Raw genomic sequence first — 21,750 nt, 5'->3', positions numbered from 1 at the left:
GTAAGCATGTAGACAGGCTCTTTTGATCAATGCAAGTAAGCATGTAGACAGGCTGTTATATTTGGGGAAGTCGTGGCCTAATGGTTAGAGAGTCGGACTTGCAATCCAAGGGTTGTGAGTTCGAGTCTCGGGCCGGCACACAGTGAACAAGGCACCAAATAACCTACAGCAACCTCTCCACCCTTAATACCATGACTGAGGTGCCCTTGAGCAACGTGCCCAATCGCAAACAAAAAAACAGCTGCCAAATCAAAAAAATGTCTGCCCATTCCTATGTGTGTGTGTGCGTGCGTGTGCGTGCGCACTCGTGCGTGTGTGTGTGTGTGTGTGTGTGTGTGTGTGTGTGTGTGTGTGTGTGTTCACTGCTGTGTGTGTGCACTTTGGATGGGTTAAAAGCAGAGCACGAATTCCAAGTATGTGTCACCATACTTGGCTGTATTTCATGTCACTTTCACTTCACTTTCACTTTATCCTTTTAAGATAATATGCCCACTCAATAAAACAAATAGCCGAATGAACACAGAGACCTCAATACATGGTACACCACACACAATGATGGTAACAATCAATGAATAGTGCTTGAGTATAAATGGGTCATTTTGAGTAGAAAATAAACTTCAGATGTCACAAAAAACTATGTTACTAAACCTAGCATCAAAAGCAACCATAAAACAGTGTAAATACAACTCGAAAACAGTGAACAATTTAACATTTTTAATTATTCATGCCCCAGTGCATGATGGGAAATATGGGATCATAACTTTGAGATTTGCTTAAAGAATCCTTGTAAACATAACAAACGGTTCCTAACATAGAATTTACTTTGTTTTTTTTTTTTAATTCTTGCCTTAACTAAATTATTTAATGTAGAAATTACTTTTGTTTTTATGTAGTATTTACTTCACCGCAAAATCATTTTTATCAGTGTAGAGCAGCTGTTACTACACAGAGCTGTTTTTAACTGACAAGCTGCGCAAATTTGCACGTACATCTTGTCTTGGGAGAACCCTTTGATTTTACATCTGTAAGTAGTTATCAGTTAAAGTAATTGACCTTTTTGATGTTGATATTTAAATATTTCTCTATGTCTGTGTCTTACAGTGTGACACTCCAATCATATGGAGACGGTGGACTCTTATTCATCTGGAGAACTTTAGAGTTTTCTCTGAAAGGTACTGCACATTTCCTCTAGCCCACCATTACATTTGCACCCCCTTCTGACCAATTTGAAACAAGATACATGTATACCACAGTGCAGAAACCCTACAAGAGGCCCTTCCAAGTGGATAACAGGCTACCCTTGTGAGGTATGTCTCAAATCTAACTATCTATCTGTCTGTCTGTCTGTCTATCTATATCTATTATATATATATTACACATTAATAAGAAATATTAAAGTTACATTTTCCTTTAATATTCTGCTCAGGGGGCTAAGCTGTGAAATGGCTCCATTCCTACAGACATCTACTCAGGGGGCTAGTGGAAAACCTCGGAAAGGCCCTCAACAATCTCCTGGAACAATCAGAAGCTTCCAGAGTGCCCTTCATAGAAGATTTTTTCTAGGATTGTCTTAACAAAATGGGCCTAAGAGTGAATTGTTAATTTGATTGTAATGCTCTCTTAGCGGGTCTTCCTGCATGTACTATCAAGCCTCTGCAACTGATCCAGAATGCAGCAGTGAGAGTGGTCTTCAATGAGCTGAAGAGAGCACACGTTACTCCTATCCTCATCAGGTTACACTGGCTACCAGTAGCCGCTCGCATCAGATTCAAGGTACTGATGCTTGCCTACAAGACAACCACTGGCATGGCACCAATATACCTAAACTCACTAGCTCAAACTTGTGCCCTCCAGGAGCTTGCGTTCTGCAAGTGAACGGCTCTGTAACGACATACAAACTTCATAATCACGGTAAGAAGGAGGCGGGAACCGGCGGACACTCAAATAAAACTTTAATAACCAAATGAACCTCACTCAAAACCCACACACAAACAAAAAAAAAACCCCAAAAAACAAAACAAAACACCACTCCTCCTCCCCTCTCGTCCTTCACTGTCGTCGCTCCTCTTTTGTATCCTTCCGTTCTCCTCCGTGGGACTCGAGACGGGTGAGTGGAGCAGGTGTCGCTCATTTCCAAATCACTCCACTGGTCTCGCTCCGTTCCCACAGCTCTCGGCCCCGCCCCACTCCTCACAGGCGCCTTGTGTGGTGCCATCCCAAAGAGGTTCAAAATCACTCTCACGGACCTTTTCCAGGACTGCGCCCAGCTGGTGGAATGACCTCCCGACCAATTTTCGAACAGCTTGGTCTTTAGCCAATTTTTTAAAAAAACATCTAAAGACAAATCTTTTTCGCCAGCACCTGACCAACTAATACTAGCACTTGCCTATTCTATTCTATTCTGTTCCATTCCATTCTATTAAAAAAAAAAAAACTAGCTACGTGTACTGTGCTAGACTAACTGAGACTTGTCACAGCACTTGTATACTGTTGTTGTTCTCTCGCTGGTCTGATTGCTTCCATTGTCCTCATTTGTAAGTCGCTTTGGATAAAAGCGTCTGCTAAATGATTGAATGTAAATGTTTGATACATATTAATTTGAATTTATGCAAGATTGTCATGACAAAATGTGCTCAAGAGTGAAATGTTCAGTTAGTAAATTTTCATGCAGGACTGTCATGACAAAACGGGCTTATTAGTGAATTGTTCATTTTATAAACTTCAGTTTAATTATTGTGTAATTTTGATTGTTACTTTTAAAATGATGCTGCTGTTTGTGTGTGTGTGTGTGTGTTTTATTGAAATGTTTTAGTTCTCATATAGAAAAATGTATGATGCATGTGTTCTTGACTTTGAAGTAAACATTTATTTTGAATCTTGTGATTAAAGTATATTTCATATAAAATTCCCAGAAGTTTCAAACATTATTTTTAATATCACAAACAGGAAACAATTAACTCACATAATTCAAATAATTACAAATAACTGTATACACTGCAAAAAATTATTCCGCATTTTAGTTTGTTCAATGTAATTTTGTAATTTGATACAACTTGTAGTACTTCCATGGTATATATTTTTTCCTACTATGAAAGTCAATGGGACCAATTAACTGTCTGGTTACTGACATTCTTCAAAATATCTTCCTTTGTGTTCAGCAGAAGAAATAAATTCATACAGGTTTGAAACAACATGAGGGTGAGTATATGATGACAGAATTTCCATTTTAAAGTGAGCTATCCCTTAAATGTATTTCTAACTATGTGGATGGAGTATGTATAAGATTAAATATAGCAGAGGCTATGGTATAGGACAATGTAATATCATCAATTGCACTCTTTGGATTGTAATTGTTTCCCTTGGGGACATCTAAAAAATGAATTTTCATGGACTCTCAGTGGCAAAACCCATGCATTTGTATGATTTATTCACACTGGAGAAAAAAAAAAATCACATACTAGCCCTTGTAAATGTTGAAATTTACTTAAATCCCAATGAAAAAACAATTGTGTACTATACCAAAGCCCTGTTTGTTGATTTTACAAGTCTTTCTATTCTAAGTTCTCTGATTTAGAGATATATTTCTAAAGATTTGTGTTTTAAAGTTATTTCAGAAAGATTTAAGGGGTCATTAAGGTAGAAGTCTAACAATAATTACTCATGTTTGAAAATTTTTTTACTTAGATTTCAGCCTCAGTGTTCTATTGTGAAAAGCACCTTTTTTGAAGTTTTTGTCACACAATTTTTTTTTAATAAATCACACGGATTTCAAAGAAGAAATGATCAGGGGCATGGACTCTAGGAATCATTCACAGCGGTGGGAAAATGTGACAGACCCCAGTTCCATCCATGTGACTGTAATGATTGACCCTTGTTTTACATGGAAGCAGTGTTCTGCGAGGACTTGGTGACATACCAAATGCGATGTGAAGTCATGATGGGATTGCTTTATGCTCTTGAATGAAAACTACCCAAAAAATTCAGCACCTGCTGATGAACACTGGAGCGGAGCTAAACCACTGCAGTGCAAGAGGTGCATTACCCCTTAAAAATGTCTTTTTGTTTCTGATGTTGTTGAGTGTAGTTGTGTAGGCTGTAGTTTACTACCAAAAAGCCACAGTTTCATTGAACATTTTTACAGTTTTTCTTTTCTAAGGTGCTCTTAACGCATCGATGGCCTGACATACATCTATTTTATTAACTACAAGATTTCATGTGTTTTTAAAGTTATTTTCAGAATTTAAGGGGTATTATTAATGTGAAGTCTTAGTGTTAGTTTACCCAAAATGAAAATTCTTTTGTTAGATAATCAACCTCATGTTGCTCTAAACCTTAAAAATGACCTTTGTTTGTCTTTTGAACACACAAAGTTATTTTTAATGAAATCTGCGAGCTTTTTCTGTCCCTCCTTTGAACACAGCCTACTCAACTGGCACTTTCAAGGTCCAGAAAGGAAGTAAAAGACATTTCTTAAAGTAATCCAAGTGACTGCAATGGTTTATATATGTTTACATGCAACAGTATCTGTTTTCGTGTTCAAACAAGAAGCATGTGCTGTCATGTTCTTGTAAACATGCGATGGTGAAAACTATTTAATAAATAAAATGGTATGAAACACTAGCAATGATTCATAAAACTGAGCTTAAACCACTGAAATCACTTGGATTACTTTAAGGATGTCTTTTCTTTTCTGGATCTTGAAAGTGCTAGTTGTGTAGGCTGTCAAAGGAGGGACAGAAAGCTCACAGATTTCATTAAAAAATATCTTAATTCATCTTCCAACAAAGGCAAGTCTTAACGGGTATTGGATGGCATAAAGGTGAAAAATTAACAATGGTATTAACATTTTTGTGTGAACAAACTTTGTTTCTAATGAATACACTTTCCATGCATTTTCTTAATACATTGTCACCATTAAACTTTATGAAATTGCAATACCATTTTATGTGACAAATTAATTGTTTTATTTTGAAATGAAATTATTTTTCTGTAATTACTATATAATGTAGTTTTGAGTTTGTATTTACAAATATTCAGAATTGTTTAGAATTTTTACTAAGAGAAGTGTTAGCTGTATTTTACAGTTAAAAAGTTGTTACAAAGAAAAAATTCATGGTAATCCTTTGTTAACTGAGTTTGTCCTTAACATTTATTGAATTGTAAGGGAAAATAAAATCATTTGTATGGAAAAATCTGTTAATTATTTGGTTGAATGTGCTATTGCAAGTTGAGAAAAAATTGAGTTCAATGAACAAACACTTTAGTACAGATAACTTGAAAATGTATGTTATCATATTTCAACTAATCTTTACAAGTCCAGGTTACTTGAAATAAGTTGTTGGGTCAACTATTTTAACTATGTTAACTAAACTTTTTAAGTTGAACATACTTAGTAGATTAAGTCAATAAAACTTAACTGAGTCAAAGCAAAAAGATAACTAAAAAATGTAAGTTGAGTGAACAAATTTTTTTTTTACAGTGTAGGCCATTTGCTTGCCTAACTGTTGTAACCATGAACATCTTTTAGCTATTTTTAGTGGAAACAGATAGGTCCATATTTATTTTTAACTCAGAATAAACCCCGACAGGGTGATCAGGACCCCGACGCGAATGTTCATCAGCAAAACTGCATACATTTGATTTGATTTGAATTGTTTAAAACAATTGTAATACTATTTGTTGGACCAAGAATTGATTTAGTTTGGCGCATTGTAAAATGAATGAGTCTTGCTTAAAACAATTTGTTTTTATGGATATTACTATTTGGGATAGTGTAAATGAATGAAATTAATGTGTAACTCTGCTGTCTAAAATGTATTTTTTAAAAACCATTTTGTTTTTATGGATATATTTCTGATGTTTATTTATTTAAAGCCTAAAACATAAGGGATACTGAAATTTCACCGACATTTTAGCAATAAAAAAACGAATGCCTTACAGTTTTGGTAGGCCCTATGGCACAAACGTCATTATAGTCCGTTTGCCAGAAACGAGAGTGATCCGCGATACTACACAGTTCCTGAATCAACTCTCTTTGAGTTGTTAAACATGGTGTCAAAGGTGAAAATGGGATTAACATGCATGGAAATGATAATGACTCTTTTTGAAACCTTTTTTTAACAGTCTGATGTTCTGAGAATTCCACAGCAAAGCTTGCTGTGAATTATAGTGGTCACAGCAGTTGGGCTCTTGGGAGCAAGCGGCATAGCTCGAGACGGACAATTAAGGGAAAACGGTGCATTGCAGTCAGTCAAAAACTTATTTACAATTAAGGAAATTAAGACAAACATTTCAAGTGCCCACATAAACCAGAATGCACTGCCACACAAGTCTTAATGGCAATTAAAATAGGTTAAGACGAAAATGTTTCTAACAAATCTTACCAGTGCTGTTAAGAATTCATAATCCCACTTACCAGCGTACAAAACAATCGTAGCAAATGGCAACAGCTGTGATTTTCGTCTTTGTTTGAAACACGAGAGCGAGTCCGCACTCAATTATACCAGGATGACATAATTAAACAATTGTACACCTTTTTGAATCGAGTTTTAATACTTTATAGCTAAACAAACGCAAAGCTTCCACCAAGAGAAACTGTTCCTAGCAAGAGTACAGCGCCGACTGCTGTTACCCGGATGAGCCTGCGTTATCAGCTTTTACAGGTGGTTATCGAGGGATAACATACCTCGGAATGTCGCGACTGACCAATCAGAATCAAGTATTCCACAGAGCTGTGTAATAATGCAGTGTAAATACAATCGTCTGATTCGGCGCGTCACTGTCACATTATTTTCAACGTGCAAATCTCACTGTTTTTTCCTAGTTATATCCTTCAAATATAGTGGTATTCTTCATTACGTTGCAAGATATCACGTCATCAGCACCTCAGTGCAGCTTTACCAGACAATGGAGCATTCGACCACTGAATCCAGCAGTGTCCACCATAATATCGAAGAAAGTGCGCATCATTGATCATTGGTCTCGCTAAAATATTTCTCATGTGATCTGTAGTTTAGTTTAAAGATGAATTATTGTGCACCTATAGCAGTCCTCGCTGTCATTTAAACATAGCATACCACAGGAAAATTATGTAGCCTATTGTTAATAAAATCACGTAATTATGTTGTTTGTAAAATTATGTAATTTTAGTGTTTATCTCCATTAATGTGAGTTAAGTATTTAATGTAAAATGTGTATATCGACATGAAAACAGAGCTTAAAATCGATGTTTACTTAATTACTTTTCTCACTCTAGAATATTCGTACATATTTAAGTTTATTTTCTATAAATCACGATATGTGGGTGGAGATTTGCGAACGCTATTTCTATGCCTATTTTATGCATATGAAACGTCTATAAATGAGACCCCTGATCTGTGGACAGATGGAATTAGCCATTACAATCAAGTTTTTTTTTTTTTTTTTTTTTTACTTTGTAATTTATTGGAGCTAACGGTTATAGTTTCCAGCCAATGTGTAAAAGCAAGTCGTAGAACACGGGTTTAACAAAAACAGCATGATAATTACTTTATAATTTCAACATATGTACATATGTTTTTATTACAAATATATTTCACATTGAACAAAAATAATTTTCAGTTGAATAAATAAAAGAAAGTCATCAGACACCATCCGATATGTCAGAAAAATCCCAGAACTACATTCCACAAATCAGAACTACATATCCCATCAAGCGTTGCGACCCCGCTATCTCATTCAACCAATCAACGATGAGCCCGTTGACCAATCAGCGTTACGTTTCGCTGTATAAAAGCACGCGTCACATTCTCCTCTTCCTCCTTCAACCCGCTTTCTCAGAGAATGGAGGTGAGTCTTACACAATCCTGAAACATCGAAGATTGTGTGCTGTGTTATAGGAGCTAGTTTTCATAGATAGTTTGTCTGGATGTTGCGCCACTAGTTCGTTTGTGAATTAAAGGCGTTCAGCGCAGGATGAGTGTTTATGGAGTTTAGTAGAACGCGGGACGCAGGCACAGCGTCTGGCCTTCCAGTTGTTAAATATTAAAAATGACTTGCCCGCAAACATCATCAGGTCTAGATCGCTTTTGTATGTAACGTGGAAGTAGACTAGATGAGTCTGTAGCCTTGGGTACATTATGTAGTCACTTGTGCCTCATTTTTACTCGCTATTGCTAGTTCGAGATACACGTGTTAGGCGTATATGTCTAATGTTAATTCTGTTGTCCCCTGATCTCTTTCTGCTCCGCAGGTGTTTGTCGGAATGAATATCGTATCGCCACGTGGTTCCACCTCAGTCACCACTGCAGAGGTATTGATTCAACTTTAACTACATAACCTTAACGTTACAGTAAACGTGCACGTTTTCATGGGCGCTTTTTAACGACTAATGAATGTTTGGCCCGTGCCCATCTTAAAACTTACAAAAAAAAAAAGTGCATGTGAGGTTAATAATGGTGAGACTGAAACCGTGGCCCTGATCGAAGCCGTTCCCGTTCCTCTATAACGGGGTCGGTCAAACAGGAGCCAAAAGCAACACTTTTACCGACGGTCGCTGAACGGCTCCCCTGTAGCTGTCCCAGCAACATTAAGGAAAAGGACAACCGAAACTCGTCTTCACGGGTGTCTGTCTTTAAGTAGCCCTGCCTAACGTTAGCTGTTCCTCTCTTGCAGGTCAGATGATGCAAAATGAGTTGATTTTTATAGAAAAGCTGTCCCATCATCAAAATACTGCTTGAGATGGTCGAAGTGCGCCTTCTGTAAGAGGTTGGTATCTGTTTAAGGTTTGTTGTTTTAGTGCTGGCTGTGATGACAAACTTGCCCTCTCTGAGAGAGCATCTCTATTATGACACTCAAAGAAACGCTCCTGAGCCAAATCTAACCTTTTTATTATTATTAATGGTGTTCCATTGGTATCTTTGTCTCTAATGTTGTGTTTGCCATCTCAGGTGCTGCAGTGCGCTCCGTGAGAAGACGTCTGTCCTGTGGGTCCGTGCAAGGTCAGCATCTGAAGTGTTTCTGCACGTTTCCTGAGAATCTGCGCTGTCAGCGTGCTCCAGGTTCTCCAACAGAGCGGTCCGGCTGCAGGTGTCTGCATCGGTCACTCGACTGTCCGACACTCTGCACTGGCCGCTGAAGTCGTGCTGCATGGAGAGTTGTGTGCTCTGTTACAGGTGCTGATGGCCTGTAGGACTGCTGGAGCTCGTGCAGGTATGTTGCTGTCCGCTCTTAATCAAGTACAGTGATTCCTGATCAAGGATGAGATTTTTATTGGTGACTGCTGGATGAAACTTGCGGATATGGGACTGAGATCAGTGCTCCTCTATTTGAGGCGTCTGTGCTGTCTATTAAGACTCACACTAATTATTTTCTTTCTTCTTCAGCAGCTCCTGACCAGTGAGTGGAAGTTGTAACAGGAGTGGTGCAAGTCAAACCTAATAAAGTGTGGATCGGGTCTTGCTTATCTGATGCTGTTTGTTGGATCAACTCTGTAAAATAAAGACACATGTTAGCTGCACGCTACTGAACTTGGATTGTGTGTGGGTTTCTTTGACATGTCTCTTTAAATGCTTACCTTAAGTAAACCACCTCAAACAGCAACAGTATGCTGGGCTTAATGCAAAATTTATACTAAATGAGTAGGGTAGAAAATATCCATGACTTTATTTACATTTTGCAAAAACTAAAACATTAAATGCAAAATATTTCCAACACTACAGTATCAGTAAAAAAGTTTTTTTAGAACACTTCAGTATTTCACAAAATGGACAGATGACAACTAAATGTTCCATAACAGTTGACCACAGCACATTTATACATAACTTCCACAAGTTTAATCATGTACAATGGAAAATGAGTTCAATACAAATGGAGCTGCAAGTCTTCGTGTCAAATCCTGTTCCCATGAAACGACAACTTAAACCGCATTCCAGTAGTATGTCCTTTTCAGGAAGCAGACCCTGAAAGAAACCGAACAAGTATAAGCTAAAGCTTGTCTGGAAGTCACACCACATACAAATAGTCACATACTGCAGCGTACCATTAACAGATTCATTCCTGAGCGAGTGAGCATAGTTTGAAGTCTGCGATCTCTGAGTCTGGAGAACTGCTGCCGCTCCGGTCACTGTATGTTTCTCTGTCAACAGAGAGTCTGGTATCATGCAAAACTCAAATAATGAAAGATTTGTGAGGTCTATGTTGAAGGAAGAGCAGCTAGTTTTTATGAGAAATCTCTGGATGACGCTGGGGGAACATCAGTTCATACCGTGGTGAGAGCCGACAGCCCTTCTGAAGATACGCTGGAAGCCCCCCGGCTGCGGCCAGCAGCAGGCCCAAGTACGGCGGAGACGGCTTAATGGGTCTGGATGTGAACTCTGGGTGATACTGGACACCAACAAAATACGGGTGATCTGCAACAACAACAACCCGATGAAAATAGACAAGAAAAAGCACGGTCTATTGATTTCTTGTCAAATGATTGCAGAAATCAATTATATCAATAATCAGCAATGAACCGACTGTTCTCACATCAGCACATATAAATGTTGAAATATGCTTTCAAAATAGCGTGCATTTCAGTTGATCTTGTGTGAGCTTCCTCTGACGTACGTACCGAGCAGCTCGATGACCTCCATTCTCTCACCCTCCACGTCCTGACCCACAAAATGAAAGCCCTTCTCCTCGAAATGCTGCTTCAGCTCTGGGTTCACCTGTGCAAATCAATAATGATAAATACTTTGTACCAGATGTGTTTACATCAGCTCATTTTATCCAGTTGATATATCGGCTTACACAAGTGATGCATGCATTTCTGACAAAACTTCAGTGAGCACAATTGACGTTTTCACCTCTATATAAAAATAAATAAAATAAAAACATGTTTTTAGCAAACATTTAGTACATATTCAAGGGCCGTCTCCTCCACCGAACAGTTTATAAGACGCAAATACAAACAGAAAAAACAGGTGCTCATTCATATTACGAAAAATGTACGCTATGTACACCCACCTCACAGCACCGTGCCTGTATGAATGGTATTTATTTTATATTTGGGTGCTTGTATGAAAGCACAGCTGTTCACAGAGAAATGTGTTCAACTATAGCAAGCAAAATGCCTCAGAAACTGAGAGACGACATTAAACCCGTCAGATGATTGACTGAAACGGTCATCTGAACCGATTCTAAGAAATGAAGGGGTTTACCAAATATAACAACATATTTGGTGACAAACAGAGGTCATAAAAATATCAATCTTTTCATTTTCAAGAGATGAGAACTGTGAAATTATCGAAAAAGTCTGCTAATGACACGCACTTTAGAAAAATGGTCAAATAGAAGTCAATTCAAATAGACGATTAATTTATACAACCACCAAAATCACGACAAATTCAGCCTGTTTAATAAATCCCACATTATACTCACACAGTCATATAAATTCATCTATAACAAAAGCAGAGGTGATGTACCTCAAAGCGATGTCTGTGTCTTTCCTCAACATAATCTACATCTCCATAAAGTTTTCCTGTAAGAGAGAGAGAGAATATGTTTAAATAAGTTCTCTGTTGTATTACTGGTCTAGTATTATACACTTACGAAGTATGCTGTTTTTGGTTTTGAAGATGGTTCTGCGTTTCCCCAGCCGCATAGTTCCTCCCATCTGGCCTGGATTGTGCTCTGGCATGTCAATCACCTGTGAGGGGACCAATCGAATCATTACATCTGCTCCATCTGCTTCTGATGCTGAACAGACCAGAAATCCCATACTCACCACGGGATATTTCGTTTCCGGGTCAAACTCGGTGGAGTTGGCATCTAGGAAAAACAAGAGTCACACCTTGTTCAATAATGCTACACGTTAAACATAGTAGTGTTTCTTTTTCTTTTTTAATGGGCCTAGGAAAAAAATGTACCTTTCCAATCCAACATGTTCCTAGCAAATTCACACACAGCCAGCTGCATCCCCAAACACACACCTGAAAGATGAACGTCCCAGACGGGTTACAATCACAGCTGCTGCAGAACATTCAGTTTTAATGCATTTTAATGGGAGACTACCGAGGAAAGGCTTCTTCTGTTTCCTGGCCCAGCTGATGGCTTGAATCTTGCCCTCCGTCCCTCGTACTCCAAAACCTCCAGGCACTAAAATCCCACTGACGACACGAGAGACCGCAGCAGTGATATTAGCAAAACTACATCAGGATAGCAGGCGAAAACTGATTGTGTCTGAATTCTCCTCAGTGAAAGAACACCACTGAGGCACTTTACTAAGCAGCAGAGATTTGAAGTGCATGAAGTCAGCCGTGTGTATTTTAGGTGTCATTAAACAGCGTGAGTCACTACTCACTCGGCACTGCAGAGTTTCTGCCAGGCCTCGTGGTACTTCACAGGGTCCTCCTGTAACATACCGGCCTCCAAATCTGCAGAGTCAATGTACTGGAGAAAACGAAGAAAGAATTAGAGATAAACATTCAATAAAATAACTAATTTATCGCCTATTTTTTCTGAAATTAATCGTAATTAATCCCAACTGACATTAATCGTTTTTAAACATACTTTTATACTGCAATAATTTCACATTCAATCTTCAAATGAATGTAGAAACAACAGAGACAGTATTTTTCAATATTTGTTTAATGGCATGTTTTTGTTATGACTGCTGGCAAGCTGAAAGCGCCTGTTGTTATCAGTGACACTCTCGTTCAGTGTCGCTCCTAGCAACGTCTTTATTTACAAACATCAACAACCGGTGAGTGGACAACACGTGCGGAGCTGTTGTTGTTGTTGTGTGTCGTGGGATTCATGATAACAGATGGAATGTAAACGCACAATTTACGCGATTAAAGGAGCACGAAAATCTAACCCTTTACAGTGTTATCATCGATGCTGAGAAAACATCGTAACCCTGCAGACAACAGGTAAATGCCGTCATTATCGCTGTTTGTGGAGTTTGTGGAGTAAATGTTTACATGGCTTTTTAAAAATGCTGGTGTTTCGTATGCGTTTGGCCAATCAGCGTACACTGCGTCACTAGAACTGTTTTAGACCCTACTCTGAAGTATGAGCTAATTTAATTGCCCCAAACAGAATTCCTAGAATTAAATGCATTCTTAGTTCCTGCGGTGCAAACACACCAAAAAGTGGGAACTTCCTCCAATAGTTCTAGGAACTATGAAAAGGTTCCTCCTGTGTGAAAGCACCTAATACTACTGAAGTCTCTAGGAAATAGTTCTTTTTTTCCCCTTAATTTTTAGCCATTGACTATATGTAATGTTGACTATACTAGCAATACATTATAATTGAGAGCTACCAATTTTAACAACTAATTTAATTGAACCTTTAACAATCTTCACATAAACCCATTATAATGGATTTTTACCTGTGCCCTTTAGCATATAGGAAATATACAGAAATGTAATGAAGTTACCAAACACTACATTTTAAATGAAATATAGGCTAGATTTATTGTTAAAGCTACAAAAAAGTTATTGATTTTCTCTTTTGCAATTTGATGAGCAGACATCATAGCAGCTGGGTTATAAGGGTTAATTGGCTGCTATTACTTTAAGAGCTGCTGCTGCTGAACATGACGCAGATCTGACACACATACTCGTCGTTTCATTCGAGCTTTAATATGAAATGATACAGTCTACAGCGCGCGGTGCCGTATTTGTGCGTTCAGCTGAAGAGAACACACTATGAGCACAGTATAACGGCTGACAGGACAGGAAAATTCGTTATTACTGACGTGACAACATCTCATCTGACCACAGTTCACCGATGTTCCACTGAAGCTCCTCATCACCTGTACCTTTTCTAAACACTTGTTTGAGTCGCGTCTGTGCTGAGGCGAAGTAGTGCACGCCTGAAAAGCCTCCTGTTTGATGTCGTAAAGACATTCCGTGTCTAAATAAACACAAATCTTGTCAAGAAAAGAGACTGGAGCAGCAGTTTTGAGTGGGTGGCCAACCCTAGCCCCGCCCCTGCGTTAACTGCATTACATATTTTTAACGCCATTAAACTGGAAATTAATTGCACGCATTTACACGCTTACTTTGACAGCACTAATACAAATGCATATTGAGAATTAAAAGATGAAGTATTTTTAAGAGGTAGAATTAGTTGAATCTGCTAAATCAATCTCATCTGGCCGTGTTAAAGGTTTCACTCACCTTAACCTCTAGTTTGTGGCTGATGGCGAGAGCAGAGTGTTCCAGGGCTTTGATCACGGAGGCATACGAGTCTGAAAACTTGGTGTATTTCCCCACCAGAGCAATGGAGCATTGCTCCAACAGCCTGTCTGACCTACCACACAAACACAGTGCAGATAACGTTAAAAAAAGAGCCTTTTTTGTCCTTATCACAATATGAAACAAATCCCAAAAAACCTGGATTATCTTGTGCTACATGATCTTTGAAAGCTTAGTATTCATGTATGAACTGATGCTGAATCGGTTTTAATGTTTTGAGTTTGTACTGGCCTGTCTGACATCTCTTTCCACTTCGCCAGCATTTTCCTGGGTCTGGTTTCAATGGGCAGGTTCAGTCTGCGACAGAAGTATCCCACAACGCCCTGGTCTTCTAAGAGCAGTGGCACTCTGTAGATGGACGACACATCGTGTACGCAGATCACCTGAAGAGAAGACAAACTTTTCATTTAATAATTGTGCATACACATAATGCACATTTCATGCTAAAAGATAAAGACTGCATCAGTATCATGCATCCAATATCAGCGAAAGTGACCCACTGTCCTTCAGACACATTTTGGCTCAGTTTCATCTGCTTTTCCAAAAGGTTCTTGATAATTATGCTTCAGTGAGACAAACTGTTCACATTAACTCAACAGTTATGTTAGTCCTGTTGGCTCCTGGGGGATCCAGACTAACCTGTTCAGGTTCCACATGACAGAACATGGATATCTTCTCTTTCACCGAGTTATCAAGTGGAGTGGAGCAGCGACACATTACCTGCAAGAGCAAGAACAAAACAACACTTACACCTCCGTGTGATATCATCAATGTTGTGGACATGACCCACTTACATTTTATAAACAAAAATCTATCTTCTATCTATCTTTATTTGAATATTTATGCATCCATCATCTGAACCTCAATACAGATAAATATGGCTTGGTTTGATTAGTTTTTATGACATAATATTTTGAGATTTAAATAGACTAACAGTCCTTATGCAAAAAAAAAAAAAAATAATAAAAAATTAATTAAAAAACTTGATAATTTTGTTACAGAAACGTTCCTTTGATAGTTGTAGATGTGCTACTTTTAAAGGGAACATGAATAAAAACATTTAAAGGGGTCATATGATGCGATTTAAAGTTTTCCTTTCTCTTTGGAGTGTTACAAGCTCTTGGTGAATAAAGAAGATCTGTGAAGTTGCAAAGACTAAAGTCTTTCTTAAAGACTTGTCCACGCCCTCCTAAAACACCTCGTTCAAACACGCCCCCACATATCTACATCACTGTGTGGGAAGATTTGCATAATGCCGCCCAGATGTTCACGCAAAGAAAGAAGGCGTAACTTTGACTCTCGCTGAAGTATTGTTGTTGCCACACCGCCATGATGTGTGACGCTGTTTCATTGTGAAAGAGAAACTACTTTGTTTGGTCTTCCAAAAGAGGACACAACTAGAAATCAGTGGTTAAGTTGTATTTACAACACTGTTGCAGAACAGTCCAACCCAAATATTCAGATGTGTGCTGTGCATTTTATGGAGGACTGTTTCCTGATCTCAGACTGTAAATACGTTTTCATTTGTAAAGGATTTGCCACTGATGATTCAAACGCGAGTTTTGAGCAGTGAAGAGTAGCACTTGTTTATCTTCTCGAATCACAAATGCAGACATGGTTTTATGTTTACGCGGCGCAATGCAACGCAACGTGTAAAAAGACAGAATAAGTCATTATAATCCGTAATTATGTCCCCACTGTAGGGCTGGGAGATATATCTAACGATATAATCATGCGCATCTAGTCAGTAAAGCCGGTTCCCTGATTAGCGCTAAATCGCCATCACCTGCTTTCAAATGGAGCGGCATTTAATAGACAGAGCCGTAGATCACTGACAAGCAACGCAATATCGCGTTCATTATCCCAGATGTATCGCCTTCGATAATGAACGCGATATTGTGTAACTTGTCAGTGATCTACGGCTCTGTCTATTAAATGCCGCTCCATTTGAAAGCAGGTGATGGCGATTTAGCGCTAATCAGGGAACCGGCTTTACTGACGAAATGCGCGTGACAATTGCATGCGATACATCGCCCAGCCCTACTTTGAAACGTTTGGATTAAACTGGTCGTTTGCGGCTTTGTCCAGATATCAGAAGGATCAGATAAAATAACAATTTGAAAATTTATCACTAATCACATCCCAAACCCAAACATATAACTAATTTAGTAAACGTGGCCCAGTTTCCTGGAGCGTTCACAATAAAACATCTGTTGACTGACTGCAGCTGCATCACAAACTGTAAGTAAATTATTTCATAATGCTTTGTCTGGAAATTACGGGGCATTGATACGGTTTCCATGCAGTAACATTAGCCAATCATAACAGTGGCCGGTTACTGAGAAGCCTTAAAGGACCCGCCCCTTTTAGACAGAGGATCAGAATGAGGGTTGAAAATAATAATTTTTTCACTTTTTTTTTTTTAGCACAAAAAAAACCTTTTATTAACATTATAAGTAAAGCTCAAGGAACATATTAAAATAAAAATAAAAAAAATCCATGTCATTAGTCATGACCCCTTTAAAATGTCTCTACTCATAGGGTTTTGTTAAAGGGATGCTGAGGCTTTTTAGGTCGGGTAGAATCTGCAGTCTCTGACCCAGTTCATTTGCTGGCTTCAATGGCCGCAATAATCTGTGTTTTCCCCCAACTGGCAACCCAGGGTGTTAAATCCAATTGGGTAAACTGGCAGTGGGCGGAGTCACACAGAAACAGACATTATGTCACAGAATTCAAAGTAGAATAACCAGCTTTGGTATGTCTTCTCTTACAGGGTTTTAGTGAGCTGACAGTTTATGAAAGACCTAAAAAGCCCTCTCTGAGAAGATGTCTCTAAATTCATCCACTGTGAAAAAAAAACACACACACACACACACACACAGATATTGCATACAGAAATGCTCTCTGGAGCTTGCCTCACCAGGTCAGGTGACAGTCCCAGGCCTCTGAGCTCCCTCACACTGTTCTGCGTGGGTTTGGTCTTCTGCTCTCCTGTAGCGCTGGGCTGGACATCACGGACGAGACAGTACGTCACTCACATTACCACGGCATGTGTATGATACGCTCTATGAGATAAGGTGTAATGCACTGCTCTGTGTGTGGAAATCTGAACAGCTCCTGACCTGTGGCACCATACTGACGTGAATGTTGCAGAAATTCTCTCTCTTCACTTTAAACTGGAACTGTCTGAAGGCCTCGATGAAAGGCATGCTCTCTATATCTCCGACCGTACCCCCCAACTGCAAAAACACATCAAAACCCTCAATCAATCATCAGAAACCCGTTAAAACATGTATTTTATCAAATGTAGTGTCCAGGGTTGTGTTTCCCAAAAGCATCGGAAGCCTGCGTAGATCTAACAATAGGGATGGGCGCTACAGGCTAAAAAATATATCACTGTAATTTCTAGTATTTATTGCAATAACAATATCAATGATGATAATCACTTCCTAGTACACACTCTCGGTGTGAATGCAACACTTTAAATGGTACTGAGAAATAGTTTGCGAAAAATCGTCCCAGTATTTTAGCTCTGATCATTTAGTTCTGGAACTAAAGCGGTGCGAAAGGCCCTGTTACAGTCCTAACCAAACCAGTTCCAGATTGTAGAGGCAGCTTAGTTTAGTGATAAACTCCTCCTCATTTTCAAGTTCACCATCCGGCATGTCGCTCCGCACGTTCACACACAGAAATGTCAACAACAAGACTTTGTTATTATCGCAGGAAGAATTTTAGGGTGAATTTTTACCTGTATATCACAAACTATAAGATATCGCCCATCCCCAACTACCACTGGTCTCTAAGATCAACTTACAATGCTTTTGAGGAACGCAGCACAGCTCTTCTTCTCACCTCAATGACGCAAACCTGGGGCTCAACATCGTCATCATCCACAGGAACTTTAGCTTGACGCATCACCCACTCCTGAATAGCATCAGTAATGTGTGGCACCACTGCAACAAAAGAACATACTGTGAAACATGTGGAGATCACAGACGTGCCAGCTTCTCTTACAGCGAACCTCGATGGGACAGGAACTTTAACACTAACTGGGTGTTCACACTTCTCAAGTTCGATTCGGTTAAAACTCTGGCGCAGTTGCTTTGTTAGTGTGATTCATCTGAAAATACATGAACGCTGCCATCCGAACCGAGACCCCTCTTTAGAGGCTGCTTCGGTCCACTTTTAATCAAACAAATCTCCTTGCAGCAGATTTTGGTTTGTGTGTGCAACAGAGGACTTCCTGGTGCTGTTTTAAGTTTATAAATGCATGTAGTCCAGCATACAGCATCGTTAGGATGTTAGTTCTGTGCAAAATATACACGCCATAACAGCAGTCCAATCAGTTAGTGAGCTTGTCCTTAGGCCTTGAGTTCTGTAATTTTATATCCAGTGTTCAGTATGAATGCAAAGCAAACCAGGACTAAATGTATCTTTTTTTTTTTGGTACCGGCCAAAAGAACCAATTTGAAGCCTGAACTCATCCTAAAAAAGGGCATTTAGAAAGTGAGACACATTACTATGAGACCTCCGGCTCACCCTGTACGGTTTTGCCCAGGTAATCTCCCCTGCGCTCTTTGTTGATGACAGACTGGTAGATTTTCCCGGTGGTCAGGTTGTTGTCTTTGGTGAGTCTGATGTCCAGGAAACGCTCGTAGTTGCCCAGATCCAAATCCACCTCTCCGCCATCATCCAAAACAAACACCTCACCTACACAAAACACATCACATTCATATACACACCACAGAACTCAACCATCACCCATATAAACGACATTTTACATATTTTTACATTTTCTGAAGTAGTGAGTGGTTGTGATGCTAAAGTGTTGTTTTTTTTTTTTGTTTGCAATGTGGTTGCTAACTTTAACAGTAATGCATATTCTTGGAGCTTCTATGACGCGTTGCGTGAGATTACCGTGCTCGTACGGCGAGAAGGTCCCCGCATCGATGTTGATGTACGGGTCGATCTTGATGGCTGTGACGTGCAGGCCGCAGGACTTGAGGATGGTTCCCACGCTGCTGGCTATAATGCCTTTCCCGATGCCCGAGATCACGCCGCCCGTCACCAGAATATACTTCATACTGCCAACCACAGCCTGGACAAAGACACGATTCATTTATCTGTCGCTTCCTTAAAACTAGGTTACACTGATTTGATCTGTTCTTGTTAAACAGCGAATTTCATCATCATTTAATGAAGATCAATCGCTAAGTGCAATCACACTTGGCCAAACTCCATGTCTTGAGCAAACGCTTCACACACAGTGATGAGAGGACACTATCAGTTCCCTGAAGAAACTACTGCAGATATCCAATCAAATGATCTATGGCTTTCTTTGTTCTCTATTAACACTGTGTCCTGACCAAACATCATATATTGTCAGACGTTTACAGCCAATCACATTGCAGATGAACAAATAAAACTATGTCCTAAGGTTTCAATGATTGAGTCACATTTATAGCGGATCATTTCCATGAAGACAGTGTGATGCAGTCCTTGACAAAGATGTGAACCATACTCTATCACGGCACATTGGCAACCATAATTTCTTAACAAGTTAACGTTACTTCTAGAAAAACTAACAATTTATCATTTTCAAATACTGTAAAAATTATCATTCGATCATGTTGTTTTGTAGTTCTGATGTATTACTTGGTGACAATGTTCGTTACTATAGCAAGCTACCACACAAAAGAGAAGTAACTGTGGTAGTAACTCTGAATATATCATTGTTAAATATGTCTAAAATCCCTCAAGAGTTCAGATACATTTATCTTTATATTCATGCTTGCGACATGTAAGGTTACCATGTGTTAACAATAGGAACATAATGTTGTTACACACCTATAGTGGCTACAATCCCGGAGATTATCGATGAATAAAGAACACGTTGGCTTCGTTTTCTGTCGTATAGAGTGTTGTGTTGTCTCAAATATCCGCAAACTACACAAACACGCTTTCTGGAACAAAGCTCAACTCACCAGGCGAACTGAAGATGAGATTTTTGGAAACTTGACGCTTGACACGACAGATCTACACCGATCGCTACAGCACAAAACCCGTCACGATGATAAACGTGTTCAGATCACACGTGTTGCTCCAGCGGAACACATACGGCGAGCCGGAGGTGCGTTTCGTAATTCGAACAGACTTTCTTAGGGCGCCAGAGTTGCGAGATTAATAACCTAACCTTTGTTGGCTTCCGGTTAATGAGATTACATAATTACAGAAACAAATACAAATAAAATAAAATTAACACAAGACATATTTATTGGAATACATATAGGCATACCATAGTAGAAATAATATATGTGATCCTGGACCACAAAATCAGTCAATTTTTTGAAATTGCTATTTATACATCATCTGAAAGCTGAATAAATAAGCTTTCCTACTATTCGAAAATCTGGAATCTGAGGGTGCAAAAGAAATAGTTTTTTTGTGTGTTTTGTTTTGTTTTGTTTATTATTTATTTTTTATTAGTTTTTTTTTTTTTTTTTTTTTTGCTATGTGAGGGTTGTCAACTTGCCGAATGTGGTATCATGTCAGGAATAACTTATCTGTGGACTTTTTTGATTACTGTCGGTTAAAGTGACAATGCAGTGTTGCCAGATAGTGCTAGAAACAAATAACCCCCCCAAAAAATATATAAAAAATAGTGCTGTCAAATGATTAATCGCGATTAATCGCATCCAAAATAAAAGTTATTGTTTACATAATGTATATGTTTATTTATTATGTATATATAAATACACAAGAAAATATTTACATGTATATACATTTAGATATTTATATTATTACATTATTATATTATATATGAATATGTTTAATGTATAAAAATAAACATTTTCTGAATTATATACATGCATGTTTTTGTATTTATATATACATAATAAATATAAACAGTACTCACTTAAATATTATGTAAACGAAAACTTTTATTTTGGATGTGATCGTTTGACAGCACCAAAATTAAATAAATAAATAAATAAATAAACCAAAATTATTTAAGATCTTTTGCACATAAGATAAGATAAAGACATCACTGACTAAACTGTAACTTCCCACTTTATAACTTTCTAACGTGTCAGAGTACGATCAACTACGATCGGTTTAACCACTATTACTAACATTCAGGTCCATGTTCAGATAATGTCAAGATCATTTGAGTTTTATTAAAACCAAATCTGAACCTTACAGTGTGTTCCAGAAACTTGAACTGCTTCCAGAAATGCACCTTCAGCTGATGCTAGCAGCCCAACTGAGACCCTGAGGTCTTTCTCCCTCAAAGGTGATGTCATGTCTTGTCCGTCTGCAGCACCTGTACCTCCCCAAGCTTTTGGGCAGCAGCTCAAGGTGTGCTCCAGGGCTCTCTCAGGCTCAGTGGACATGTGTGATGTTGGCAAGGCCCCAGATACAACAAGTGAGACGGGCTTGGAAGGAGATACACTGACTGGACCAGGAATTTTAGTTTATCTGGTTTTGTCTTCCAAAGATCAAGGGATCACTCTTTTGTTTGCTT

General features: G+C 38.7%; 1 protein-coding gene, 1 long non-coding RNA gene and 2 other non-coding genes across 6 annotated transcripts; 3 read left to right on the top strand and 1 right to left on the bottom strand.

Annotated features, from left to right (window-relative positions):
- The first annotated feature begins 7,760 nt into the window (after positions 1 to 7,760).
- Positions 7,761 to 9,506, top strand: LOC122140644. Of its 2 annotated transcripts, none has more exons than XR_006157234.1 (5): positions 7,761 to 7,827; positions 8,231 to 8,290; positions 8,653 to 8,745; positions 8,928 to 9,189; positions 9,363 to 9,506. It is a non-coding gene; the product is annotated as an uncharacterized LOC122140644 (long non-coding RNA). The 2 variants fall into 2 exon arrangements; XR_006157235.1 differs by lacking the exon at positions 7,761 to 7,827 and adding an exon at positions 7,846 to 8,053.
- On the bottom strand, positions 8,436 to 20,379 carry LOC122140635 (CTP synthase 1). 2 transcript variants are annotated; one of them, XM_042745011.1, is made up of 19 exons: positions 20,210 to 20,379; positions 19,143 to 19,323; positions 18,765 to 18,935; positions 18,078 to 18,178; positions 17,348 to 17,464; positions 17,146 to 17,229; positions 14,865 to 14,945; positions 14,457 to 14,608; positions 14,148 to 14,280; positions 12,323 to 12,411; positions 12,034 to 12,128; positions 11,889 to 11,951; positions 11,747 to 11,790; positions 11,572 to 11,668; positions 11,445 to 11,500; positions 10,592 to 10,688; positions 10,244 to 10,388; positions 10,019 to 10,114; positions 8,436 to 9,938 (listed from the first exon to the last, which is right to left on the bottom strand). In XM_042745011.1, the coding sequence occupies exons 2-18, from the start codon at positions 19,306 to 19,308 to the stop codon at positions 10,030 to 10,032; spliced, it is 1,776 nt and encodes a 591-aa protein (XP_042600945.1). In that variant the 5' UTR covers positions 19,309 to 19,323; positions 20,210 to 20,379; the 3' UTR covers positions 8,436 to 9,938; positions 10,019 to 10,029. The 2 variants fall into 2 exon arrangements, with proteins under 2 accessions (XP_042600945.1, XP_042600946.1); XM_042745012.1 differs by lacking the exon at positions 20,210 to 20,379 and adding an exon at positions 20,073 to 20,203.
- LOC122140879 lies at positions 8,449 to 8,584 on the top strand. Its single transcript, XR_006157421.1, has one exon. It is a non-coding gene; the product is annotated as a small nucleolar RNA SNORA16B/SNORA16A family (small nucleolar RNA).
- LOC122140898 lies at positions 9,227 to 9,296 on the top strand. Its single transcript, XR_006157439.1, has one exon. It is a non-coding gene; the product is annotated as a small nucleolar RNA SNORD99 (small nucleolar RNA).
- Positions 20,380 to 21,750: the final 1,371 nt, after the last annotated feature.

Source organism: Cyprinus carpio, chromosome B19 (genome assembly GCF_018340385.1).
Source record: "Cyprinus carpio isolate SPL01 chromosome B19, ASM1834038v1, whole genome shotgun sequence".
Taxonomy (NCBI): Eukaryota; Metazoa; Chordata; class Actinopteri; order Cypriniformes; family Cyprinidae; genus Cyprinus; species Cyprinus carpio.
The sequence above is the reverse complement of the archived record's forward strand: the minus strand, read 5'-3'. Positions and strand labels throughout refer to the sequence as shown.